Genomic DNA, 13,111 nt, shown 5'->3' on the forward strand with positions numbered 1-13,111 from the left:
ACGCATCTCCTACTCTTTCCTTTCATCTCTCCACTCTATTAGTCTCTCTCTCTCTCTCTCTCTCTCTCTCTCTCTCTCTCTCTCTCTCTCTCTCTCTCTCCCTCCCTCCTCCTCTCTTCTCTTTTCCAGCAGTGGAGATTCAGTGAATAGCGGCGGCGGCAGCAGCAGTGTCACTCAGCACGGCAACAACTCGCAAAAAAACTAAGGACCTCTGTGTTTATTTTTCTCACCTCTCTCTGTTTTGTTTTTTGTTTTTTTTGCATCGCTACCTCCTCCTCCTCCTCCTCTTCCTCTCCTTCTCGCTCTCCTTCCCGTTCAGTCATTTCTTCTCTACTTTTCAGTCCTTTCTTTCTGCCACATTGCGCTCTTTCGGAGTGCAGCAGTATGAGGGTACCATGCATCACAAATAGGCTTTCTGTCCTTGCTCCAACTAGAGCATGTAGCCATATGCTTTCTTCATTTTCCTGCATCTCATTGGAAATAAGTAGGCCATAAATTCTTTTGTCAACCTCTGGGCTCACATGTGCTTATGAAGGGATATTTAAAAAAAGGTATGAATTTTTCTTTTTAATCCTAACTTAAATCATGCAAATCCCTCTTTCAGTGACAGACGTGTTGCAGCAGGAGATGAAGCTGTTTGTTTTTAGGTACATTACGGTGATATTGACCACAGCGGTGGTGCTGGGGGAGGATTTTGAGACATGCATGGTATTTTGAGAGAGATTAGAAATCTGATATTTTGAAGCTGGTGAGGTTATTATTGGTTGCTCTCCTACTGTAACCAAAGAGGCAGCTTTTGGTACACATTTTTTTTTTTTTTTGGCAGATTCTTTCACTCGCTTCACTCTCCCTTTTTCCTCTCACTCCTTTTCTCAGTTTTGTACTTTGTTATTTTCTCACTGGCTGGCATCTGAAAAAGACAATCTGTCGGCAGTGAAGGCACCGGAGTTAAAACAAAAATGGGGATCGTAATGTCCGACATTTAAACCAGGATGGACTTATCGGACGTATTGACGCCTGTAATGGCCACGGTGCCGGCCACTTTGCCACCGAACTCTTCTTTGGAGGATATCAACCAGACCTTGCCTCCTTCCTCGTCGAGATCCACTCCTCTGCCTCCTCACTCGCAGGTGGCGTCGATGTTCATCGTGCTGGTGGTCACGGTCATCATACTGGGGACTGTGGTGGGGAACGTGCTGGTCGTTGTGGCGGTTTTCACCAGCCGAGCCCTGAGGCCGCCTCAAAACCTCTTCCTGGTGTCTCTGGCTTCGGCCGACATACTGGTGGCGACACTGGTCATCCCCTTCTCTTTGGCGAACGAGGTGAGGAAAGGGACTCTACGTTTGCAGCTGGTATTCCAACACATTCTCACTCCCGTGGCGTAAAATACGGGCGCTTGGTCAGGTGCCTTTGGCGTTGTCATCGACGCTAAAAGTCTCCTTTAGCGTCATATCTAAACAAGCTTCATCCAAACACGCTGGGTCGGGACTATTGTCGTCACTTTTGACCCAGTTAGGTTAAAGCAACACTAGAGAACTTTTCCCGCTTCGGTCCCCCTACAGGTTGGAAGCGGAATTGTCCATTTCATCACATTATGCAAGTTTGCCAGATCGGGCAGCGGATCTGTAGTTCGAATGAACTGGACAATGTAATGTAATGGACAATTGCTTTCGAATGCTTCAAACCTGTAGGGGGAACCGAAGCGGGAAAAGTTCTCTGGTGTTGCTTTAAGGAAAAGATCGTGGGCGGACTTATAAAAGGTACGTTTACGTGACATGCGGGACATGAACGGGACAGTTGGGTCTAGGAAAAGATGAACGGGACAGTTGGCTTTAGGAAAAGAAGAATGGGACAGTTGGATTTAGGAAAAGAAGAATGGGACAGTTGGATTTAGGAAAAGAAGAATGGGACAGTTGGGTTTAGGAAAAGAAGAATGGGACAGTTGGGTTTAGGAAAAGAAGAATGGGACAGTTGGGTTTAGGAAAAGAAGAATAGGACAGTTGGATTTAGGAAAAGAAGAATGGGACAGTTGGGTTTAGGAAAAGAAGAATGGGACAGTTGGGTTTAGGAAAAGAAGAATAGGACAGTTGGATTTAGGAAAAGAAGAATGGGACAGTTGGGTTTAGGTAAAGATCGTGGGTGGGGTTGTAAAATGAACGTTTCAATGGCATGTGGGACATGAACCCTGGTCTCCAGGGTGAAAGTCCTGTGTTGTTTGACCCGTCCACCACCCCAACCAACCTCCCTATGCGAAATTTTGGGCTTTCATACTACTCGCTACCGTCTTAATACTATGTCATATTAAAGCGCCGTGGAGCTGCTGCTCTGCCCCGTTGCGTCCCATACATACTATGAAGGGTGCTTTTTGCATCGTATCTGATGCTGAAAGCCAATGACCAAGCGTCCGTATTTTACGAGTTGGGAGTGAGGACGTGTTGGGTATTCACATGCAATCTGTACCTGGACATATTTTCTGTTTCCGTTAATAGAGGTGTAAACGCAGATAGAACACATTGGTTCATCTGGAGGATCAAATGTCATCTAGATCTGCGAGAGGCAGTTATAAACATTGTTAAGAAAAACAAACGTAACCCTTATGTTGAAAAAAAAAGTGCCAAAAGTGTTGAAAAAGAGAAAAAAACGTCAGAAAAAGTGTTGATTTTCAGACGCAGGAGGACAATGCATGGTCGAATGGAAGACAACACAAGGGTTAAGATAAAAGTATTTGACTCGATAATGACCCTGCAGTAGATAGAAAGTTAAAGAATTGCCAAAAGCTCACATAGACCATGAATGTCTGCACTTTTGATGGAATTTCTTTCATCGAGACATGTCAATCAAATCTGCTGTTGGCGCAACAAGTAAAGTCAGAGAATCAGCAAAATCATCTTTATACTCACATAAGACACCGTGGTGCTGGCCTCCGTAGATGGAGATGGCACGGAGACGTTAATGCTTAACGCATTGTTCGTTGCAGTATTCTCCGAAAGGCTAGGAGGCGTACAAACAGAATAATCTGTGAATAATGCTGCATTCCAGACACAATTTTTAGCCCATAAATTATGACTTCAAGTCACAACTCATGACTTGGTAGCATTCCAGGCAAAGTCACGACAAGCTAACGCTAGCTAGCGGCTACCTAATGTTGACTTTAGCTAGTGCTAGCTGATACTAGCAATTTAAATCTGCGACATATTTTGGGCTTCATTTAATAAACATAACCTGTAGTAGTACACAATCGAATGTGTATGTATTACAATGTGCGGAATTACTTTACGTTGCCTATTTGTCTATTTATTTCTATTTATCACCGTTAATCACCGGCATCTGTACAGTATCAACAGGGGGTGCCATTGTGTGTGTGATTTCAAAAACTGTAACTGGGAGTACAACAATCTGGTACGAGTTGCACACACGTACATACCAGCAGTGTTAAACATAGGTATAATGGTAGATTTGCTTGACTCACCAGCCCCCAAAAAAGTACAATTTTAACATTCATTAGCCATTTGGATGGTGGAGAAAAAGTTAATTTTGAACCCTGCATACCAGCCCCTAATACTGCCACATAGCTGAGTGGTAAGTAAGACAGTATGATAATGTACTCACTGATTCAAAAAGGCTGCCTGGTTCCTGATGGTAAGATGGCAAGATGGCTAAAGGTTGAGGGTGGAGCATGGTTGTCATCAAGATGTCTTGTAAAGTAAAAAAAAGTGCCCTAGTCTGTAAATTAAACTATAGCTAACATTATCTTTATAACAACTTCTCGTCTCTGGTAGACAAAGGGTGCTACAATAGTCGTTTGACATACTTAAATATCGTGTTTTTTAGCTAGCTTCCGGCACTTTGTGATGTTATTTTTGCCGCCGGTGGGGGCAGGACTTAAATGCACTCTGTCTCTATGATAGGATGGAAGTGGGCCATAGTGGGATGTGATTGGCCAGTGTTCAGATGAGAGACAAACTAGTTTGCTAATCATGTAATCTCTCTCCTCTCTGTGGGCTGGTCAATCAAAGACCAAGGATGTGAATGGCCAGTGTTCACACAAGTGGGTCACTGATGTAATCACTCTTCTCTTTATGGTCCGATCAAAAAAGAAGAATAAAAGTTTTCAACAGGAGTGCAGCCGCAGCCCATTCAGCCAAGACAAACTCCCAATGGCCAATCCATGCCTGTGTATAGCCGGTGTTCCCGCTCTGATTTTCTGCACCCAGTAATAACATTGAGTTGTTCCTGCTTTTCTTCAGCCATTTATACTTGGAATCTACCTGCAGCTTCTTCTGTGTTGCATTAGACATCAGATACTTCTCACGTCTGTGACTGTTTTCTGTCTGCTGTAGATGAACTCTGGCACTTAGAGTTCATCGAGGTTGCTCTTCCATAACTTTTTATTTCTACCTGTGAACAATTTTTGTTCACAACAAACCCAAAAGTCTGGTGACTTTGGGTCATCTGAGGGGAGTTATATAAATTGCTCTGACAAACCGAAGAAAAAAAACAGACATTTCCACTGCAGTAACATTTAGACTCAGTGCAGCTACATCCATCTACTGAGGACCAAATTCAAATTCAGCCAATAATGTTCGGGCTGCAGCAAATAATTTCTTTCATAAATTATTATTCTACAGATTTGTTAGTCATGCTGGAGCAGGCTGTTCTCATTCGATGTGCAGGGTTGGCTCTAAAGGCTCGATTATACTCCACCACGGAAACATACTAGTTCTAATCTAGACACAACACTAATGAGCAACTATAGGCCAATATCAAACCTTCTATTTTTAAGTAAAATCATAGAAAAAACCTTTTCTTATCGCTAAACAACAGTTTTGATGCCTTCCAGTCAGGTTTTCGACCACACCACAGCACTGAGACAGCTATTGTTAAAGTCTTTAATGACATCCACTTGAACACAGATAGTGGCAAAATTTCAGTCTTAGTATTACTTGATCTCAGTGCTGCATTTGATACGGTAGACCATGACATATTGCTTGACCGATTGGAAAACTGGGTTGGTCTTTCTGGCTCAGTACGAAAGTGGTTTGAATCCTATTTAAAGAATAGGGACTACTTTGTGTCTATAGGTAATTGTGCATCTGAGCATACAAATATGACGTGCGGAGTTCCCCAAGGCTCAGTTCTGGGGCCTCTTCTGTTCAACATCTACATGCTTCCACTGGCTCAGATTATGGAAAACAACAAAATAAGTTACCATAGTTATGCGGATGACACACAAATTTACATAACCTTATCGCCAGGGAACTATAGCCCAATACAATAATTAAATATGTGCATTGAACAGATTAATGATTGGATGTGCCAGAACTTTCTTAAATTAAATGAAGAAAAAACGGAGGTGGTTGTTTTTGGAGCAAAAGAGGAACGATTGGAAGTCAGCGCTCAGCTTCAAACGACAATGTTAAAAACAACAGACAAAGCCAGAAATCTTGGTGTAGTCATGGACTCAGACCTAAATTTTAAAAGCCACATTAACATAATTAAAAAATCAGCCTATTATCACCTTAAAAATATATCAAGGGTTAAAGGACTTATGTCTCAGCAGGATCTGGAAAAACTTGTCCATGCTTTTATCTTCGGTAGACTTGACTACTGTAACGGTGTCTTTACAGGTCTCCCTAAAAAATCAATCAGACAACTGCAGCTGATTCAGAACGCTGCTGCTCGAGTCCTCACTAAAACCAAGAAAGTGGATCACATCACTCCAGTACTGAAGTCTCTACACTGGCTTCCTGTGCCTCAAAGGATTGATTTCAAAATACTTTTACTGGTTTATAAATCACTAAACGGTTTAGGGCCAAAATACATTTCTGATCTGCTACTACATTATGACCCAACCAGACCTCTCAGGTGGTCTGGGACAGGTCTACTTGTTGTCCCCAGAGTCAGAACTAAACAGGGGGAAGCAGCGTTCAGTTTTTATGCTCCACATCTTTGGAACAAACTCCCAGAAACCTGTAGGTCCGCTGCAACTCTCAGTTCTTTTAAATCTAAGCTAAAGACCTATCTTTTTGATGTTGCTTTTCTTTAAATAATCTATTTTATTAACTTGAATTTCTTATACTGCACTGTAACTTTCATTCTTATACTGCACTATCAATTTTATTCTTGTCTTTTAATGTTTTTAATTTGTTTATTATTGTTTTTTAATTGTTTTCTAACTGCTCTTTAATGTTTTATGTAAAGCACTTTGAATTGCCCTGTTGCTGAAATGTGCTATACAAATAAAGCTGCCTTGCCTTTCCTTGCCTAGTTCTGTTTATACTATCTGTAGCCTATACACCTTCGACACATGCACAGTAGATCGCTACATTACCACTTGTACCAGAGTAGTTGTAGAGGACGTGGACGTCTGCACAGAGCACAGAAGCCTCATGCACTCGCGGAGGCCACGTACGTAAATTAACATACCTATTTTTAACCCAAACCACAATCTTTTCCCAAACCTAACCAAGTAGTTTTGTTACCTAAACAGGTGCTGCTTGTATTAGTAGGATAACTCACGAAAAATTGTGCATAACTTTTCATAAGCTATTTAACAAACTGTTAAATGAGGATACGTTGGCTGGTGGCACGGCTGGAGTAAGGGCAACGTCCGTCTGTCGGTCTTCTACTTTGGTCCAGACTGAAATATCTCAACAACTCTTGGATGGATTGCCATTAAATGTTGTACATACATGAAAGGTCACTGGATCTTCATACAATGTCAATTGTCCTCTATCACGTGTGGCCGCGTGGTGCAGATACGTTACGTATTACAGGACGTGTTACGTAGGTAGGTTACAGGTTGCGCAGTGAGGGGAATAACATTCAGCTCATCAGACGTTTTCTTAGAAATGAAGATTATTCACGAGTCCCGCATCTCAAGTTCGACTCGAGTCGGAAGTCTTTTTAGTCTTTTTTACTTGAGTCTCAAGTAAAGTGTGAAGTCACTCTGTGTGCAACTTAAGTGTGACTCGAGTCCGATTCTCAAACTCAAATCCCCATTTCTGATAGTTTGTCCCCCAGAGTTCAAGACATATTGTTAAGGGCTCCTTATAAAAAAAAAAAAAACATATTGTTTGTTATGTGTTTATGTAGTGTTATTTTTTTCTGTCAAATATGGATATCAGTAACACATCAATCAGGTTATAATTACAATGATATTTAAAAAGAAAATGTTATCAGAGAATGCTTTGTCTCATACATGATAAAGATTCATTGACGATCAGAATTGGGGTTGATTAACATTTTGTTAATTCATTAATTCATTAGTTTTGTCTCAGTGGTGATGAATACTCCTGTGGCGTTCTTACGACAGCCAAAGACAACAGTTCCACATCAGCCTTCCTCTTAACCTCATTTCGCACAACCAGAATGAGAATTAAATTCCCCAGAAAGGCAAACGCAGCATCCAAAGAAAGTCCAATATTTACTTTTGTATCACCTACCAGAGAGAAAAAGTAAAGAGGTAAATCTGTGACTTTTCACTTTAAACAGACTTAACTTTGACTGCAGAGGATACGCTGTGGAGGAACATGATGGATATTTTACTGAGTCTTGCAGCTGTGAAAAGACTGTCGGCTTAAATTATTTCCGAGAGCGCTGATATGAAACTCACCGAGAGGTTTTCCTACAAACTAAATACAGTTGCAGCCAACCGGGCAGTAATGAGATATTGACTGAATTGTTCATTTAAAGGCGAAATGACCTTTAAGGCGCCTTGCTAAAGGCCACTTTCTTTTCCTCTGCTGGTCATTATCGGTGCTTAAAGCTTTAGTGCATAACTTTTTGAACGTCCGTTACATTCAAGCCATTAGCAAATGAATTGCTGCAAAGCTAATTAAGACTATCAGCTCCACACAACTCTCTCTGTATTTCTCAGTATGGCTGTGTTCAGAAACTGGTGTGGTCCAGCAACTTCGGAAGAGTCCATCATGTTTTTTTAATCCTCCATGTCCTCCTTGGCTACTAGCATGCCAGGTTGTGAAATAGTCACGTTATTTAGATTTATTGATTTGTGTACAGGTCACGATTTTGACGTTTATTTCGTGTACACGCAACTATTTTTTTACGTGTACAGGTCACGATTTTCGAACCTGCTGTGGGGGATGCAACAAGGAGGAAATGAGGGGGGTGAAGCGCGATTACGGAAAACTTGCATCATGTGGACGGGTCAACAGTGTTGTTGTCAGTACTTAGAATTCCTCACGGGGGAGACAGAAACTACGCACTATAGCTTTAAATGATCATTAACATATTTAAATTTGGTTTCTCCTCTTTCCAGGTCATGGGCTACTGGTACTTTGGATCCACCTGGTGCTCCTTCTACCTGGCTCTGGACGTCCTCTTCTGCACTTCCTCCATCGTTCACCTCTGCGCCATCAGCCTCGACCGCTACTGGTCGGTCACTAAAGCCGTCAGCTACAACCGCAAACGGACGCCCAAACGGATTAAAGCGATGATCAGCATCGTGTGGCTCATATCCATCGTCATCTCCTCGCCGCCGCTCCTCATGACGCAGAAGGAGGACGTTTTGGGGACGGAGGAGGAGGAGGACAGCGACACACAGAGGCAGGAGTGCAATCTCAACAACCAGACGTGGTACATCCTCTCCTCCTGCATCGTGTCCTTCTTCGCCCCGGGCGTCATCATGATCCTCGTGTACTGCAAGATCTACCGCGTTGCCAAGCAGCGAGCCTCCACCGTGTTTGTGGCGAAGAACGCGGTGGAGCGGCAGCCGTCGCAGTCCGAGACCTGTTTTGAAGGCACTGCCAGGACTTGCCAAAGAAAGGCTACCGGTTGCGGTAAATCCCAGTATGAGCTGGAGAGCCCACGGCCCGCCAACCGACACAGCTCTTCCAACGTAGACAGCAAAAGCAGCAGCCACAGGGGGGGGGAGCTGGACGATATCGACTTGGAGGAGAGGAGCTGCGACGCCGACATGAAAGCATCCTCCTCGTTTTCCCTGGCTCTTCGCTTCCCAAGGAGATCCGGCGCAAGTGTGAAAACAGAGGAGCGGATGGACGCAGAGGGGCCGTCAAACCGATTGAAGCCTCCCCCTCTTCATCCTCCATCGTGCGCCTCCATATCATGGGCATCATCCGAGAACTGCTCCCACCACTACCTCATCCCGTCCCCGGTGCCTCTCCGCAGCAGGCAGATGTCTCTGTCCAAAAACAAAGTGGCACAGATGAGGGAGAAGCGCTTCACGTTTGTGCTGGCGGTGGTGATGGGGGTCTTTGTCCTGTGCTGGTTCCCTTTCTTCTTCACTTACAGTCTCCACGCCGTGTGCAGAGAGAACTGTACGATCCCCGACACACTCTTCGACCTGTTTTTCTGGATCGGATACTGCAACAGCTGCCTGAACCCCATCATATACACCATCTTTAACCGAGACTTCAGGAGGGCCTTCAAGAAGATTTTATTTCACACTCATAAACGAAAATAAAGTGTGTGTGTGTGTGTGTGTGTGTGTGTGTGTGTGTGTGTGTGTGTGTGTGTGTGTGTGTGTGTGTGTGTGGCCTCACACCGAAACTATGGATCGCCGATTCCTTCAATATTAAATAAACTAATAAATGCATAAACATGCCTATGAAATACATCCTGAATTAAATAAATGAGGGAATACATATATGAATAAATGTACGATATAGAAAACGTTTTTATTAGGGACCTTTTTAAATACATTCATGAATGTAAAACTTGTTTTTTATTTATTGAACTATCTCGACTAATTTATGTATTTATATTTACATTTCTTTATATATATGTTTCTATATTGCCTCATTTATGTCAGGATGTATTTCATGGGCATATTTATTTATGTATTTATTTATTAATTTATTTAATATTGAATAAAAATGGCATTCCATATGAAACAGACACACAATTAAACACAAATGTGGATGCACACAGTTTTAATCCTGTTTTCCACTGTGCTGTCATACTGACATTAAAGGGCTTGCATTACAGCCTGTGTGTTGATTTGTTATTCAACTATTTATTAATTTATAAAAAAAAAACACTCAAGATGATTATGACACATGGATACTGTGAGTGAAAGTGTTTCCAACGCTGCTTCCCTGATGCAACAACAATTCAACGTTGCCTGAATTTCAAAGTTTATAGCGGAAAATGGCCGCAGGGCTATAAACTACATCCCAGTGGAGATGTCTGCACTGTAGCAAGCACTCTGACTGCCAGCCTCATGTTTACACAAAGGCAAATGTATAGGGAACTGAGAAAAACGCTTTAGCAAAACACACACAATGAGTTCTGTGCCTCAGAGTAATTAAACACCAGCAGCACCCAAAGTTTAAACTTTAACTTCAAGTGGACATAAAGACCAGAAATGCCGAATGAAAGTTAGCAGTTTTTCACGAAGCAGCAATGTTCTGTTGACACCACACAGCTCGGGGGCAAAGACATTAAAAATGAATGTGCAGCTAGCAGATGGGCTGAGCCGCTGTGCACAAAAAGAGAGCGGACAAAAGAGAAAGAACAGAAAAGAGAGAGCATACTATACCCGAGCCTCTGAATACATATAATAAACCCCAGGCTCGTACAACAAAAGCTATAATTATGCTCTGAAGCTCAGGCCGAGATAACTGCACCGGCCGCTGTGGGCTCTTTCTGGGCCGAGTGCTGAACCCTAACCTGGAAAACACTAGACGCAACACTTCAAGACAACTAAGCATAGACACTTTTTTATTTAATCATTTCATGTAGATTGTGGAAATTGTGTATTCTGTTGCTTTTCATTCGGAAATATAATCAGGCGAGATTTAATATTTTCAAACACAAAGTACAGATACGAGTGTCTTTGGGCAGAAGGAGCGACAAGCCCAAGGCCACGAACGTTGTTAGATCCTTCTGGTTGCCATGCAACTCAGATTTGAACAAAAACTCAAGCTGCATATAGTTAACTATCTCACCTGAAGCTTGTCTCGATTGGCCAGACCTTACTTCACGGCGCTGTGGAGTAAGGTCTGGCTACACCACAGATACATTGTGGGATAGGTTAAAAACGCTCTGTGTTGTTTGCATTTCTTTGAACCAATCGTCTTGAGCGGCACTAAGCTCCAGCATAGTGACGGTTGCTCTGCAAAATGGTCATGGGAAGGAACTTGTTTTGGTGGAACATTTGTACCCCGCAAAAGAAAACGCCACGTACAATATAAAATAAAGTCAACTGTTCACACAATACAGTAACGTGAGCTATTTAAATTAGATGAATACATGGTTAAACATCAATTGCTCTTACCAGTGTATCACAATCATTCCCCCAAAAGAACCTAAGCAAGCCATCTTGTTGCACAATCCAAATTTCTTGTCAAAACATGCCTTTTTCATCGTGTAGCTTGCTTGCTAGCTCAAAGTTTTTTTTTCGTCTTTTTTTGGGAGCAAACAGAGTTTAAGAACGGCAACACACAGAGAGCGGAAGGTGAGGGACATGTGGTGCATGAGCCACGTGCAGGATGTCAGGTAATTATCCTGGAGATGTACTTCCTTTGAGCCAACCAGAGCCAAACATAATACCAGCGTCTCCACTAAGTAGACTCCCATCATGTGGTGCACGCTTTATTCCAACAACATTTTTTTCTGGAACTGATTGGCATCAGCTGTTTGCAATAAGTTTCACAATGATTGGCTCATTTACAGCTAAGTGGCTAGTAACAGCCAATCATATCCGTGGTTGTCAATCAGTCGTCGGTGCAGGTGCTGCAGGACAGCCGCCCAGTTTTCCTGTCTGTTGTCGGAGCGAGACCACTCTGTCAAAGGACTATTCCCAGGATTTCAGCTCACTATTATGTCACTGTTATGTTGTCTAGACTAAGTACTCAGCTCTTTTACATAATTAAAAAGAAGTCATACCACGTGCAGAATACTCCGTTTCAAGTAAACGTCCCTCATTAAAAACATTACTTAAGAATTAGCATCAAAATATACTTAAAGGAACTAGGGACGGGCATAGGAAACTAGCAATAGCTATAGATGCTGTGATGCTGCACATTGAAGATTTGTTGCCCAAATGTCTATGTCGTAGAATCTGTCCCTATTCAAATAAACATTAAATGAAAAATGAAGTACCAAATGTTAAAGTACTCATTATGGAGAATTGCATTTCAGAATAATATTTATTATATAATTGGATCTTTATTGGTATCATTGTATCACTTTAATGTTGAAGCTGGTAAATGTGGAGGTAACTGTACATGCCTTATATGCTTTTACATATGTTATTTCATATAAGTAACTAAAGCTGTCAGACAAATGGAGTGGTGTTCAAAGTAAACATTTTCCCTCACAGATCTAATGGAAAAGAAGTATAAGGTTGCTCAAAAGTACCTCAAAATTATTCTCATTCCCCCTCTTGGTTTGAAGTTGTTTTTTTTTTTATTCACTCCTGTAAAAGGTAAAGGTACTTTATTGTCACATACACATACAGTACATGTAGCAAAATTCATTCTCTGCATTTAACCCATCCCTCAAGGGAGCAGTGGGCAGCCAATCACAGCGCCTGGGGGACCAGCTCCAGATCTGAGCCAGTGCCTTGATCAAGGACACTGACTGGAGAACCTAGTGCATGTTTTTTGTTGGAGGGGGAAACTGGAGCACCGGAGGAAACCCACGCAAACATGAGGAGAACATACAAACTCCACACATACAGAACAACCTGGATTTGAACCTAGAACCTTCTTGCTGTCAGGCCATAGTGCTAACCATTGGGCCACCGTGCTGACCGTGCTGTATGCTATTTAGCGCTTCAAGAGGATACTCATTGGTTGAGGTGTCCATTGTCAGATATTTATGGACGACGGCGAGGCGTGAACTGTCCAACGCGCTTACCGTTACAGATAAAAACAACAGGCACACCTATCATCAGAATAAGTAAAAAGTTAAGTATACCTTAACTTGCAATCATTTAAGTCTAGCTGTCTGGAACTCATTTAATTATCATTTTTAAAACTGAGCTTTATCACCATGTACAAGAGTTCACATCTTTGAGCCCAAATAAATACTGAGCGCCCGGAGATGCTCTGTCATGCAAATGATTTAAAAAGCATCAATGTGATGTTTCCCAACCCTGAAACTGTCATTGGGGTGCTCTCGT

The 13,111-nt window shown here is 42.3% G+C and overlaps 1 protein-coding gene across 1 annotated transcript; it reads left to right on the forward strand.

The window, feature by feature from the left end:
- Positions 1-1,022: 1,022 nt before the first annotated feature.
- Positions 1,023-9,445, forward strand: LOC114555554 (alpha-2Db adrenergic receptor). The gene is made up of 2 exons (XM_028578079.1): positions 1,023-1,322; positions 8,282-9,445. Exons 1-2 carry the CDS (start codon positions 1,023-1,025, stop codon positions 9,443-9,445), a joined length of 1,464 nt encoding a protein of 487 aa, XP_028433880.1.
- Positions 9,446-13,111: the final 3,666 nt, after the last annotated feature.

This window comes from Perca flavescens, chromosome 1 (genome assembly GCF_004354835.1).
Source record: "Perca flavescens isolate YP-PL-M2 chromosome 1, PFLA_1.0, whole genome shotgun sequence".
In the NCBI taxonomy this organism is placed as follows: Eukaryota; Metazoa; Chordata; class Actinopteri; order Perciformes; family Percidae; genus Perca; species Perca flavescens.

Excerpts from the sequence above, each read along its gene's own strand:
- LOC114555554 (XM_028578079.1), top strand. The coding sequence starts at position 1,023 with ATGGCCACGGTGCCGGCCACTTTGCCACCGAACTCTTCTTTGGAGGAT. Across the intron at positions 1,323-8,281 it reads CCTTCTCTTTGGCGAACGAG|GTCATGGGCTACTGGTACTT; the intron begins GTGAGGAAAGGG and ends TCCTCTTTCCAG.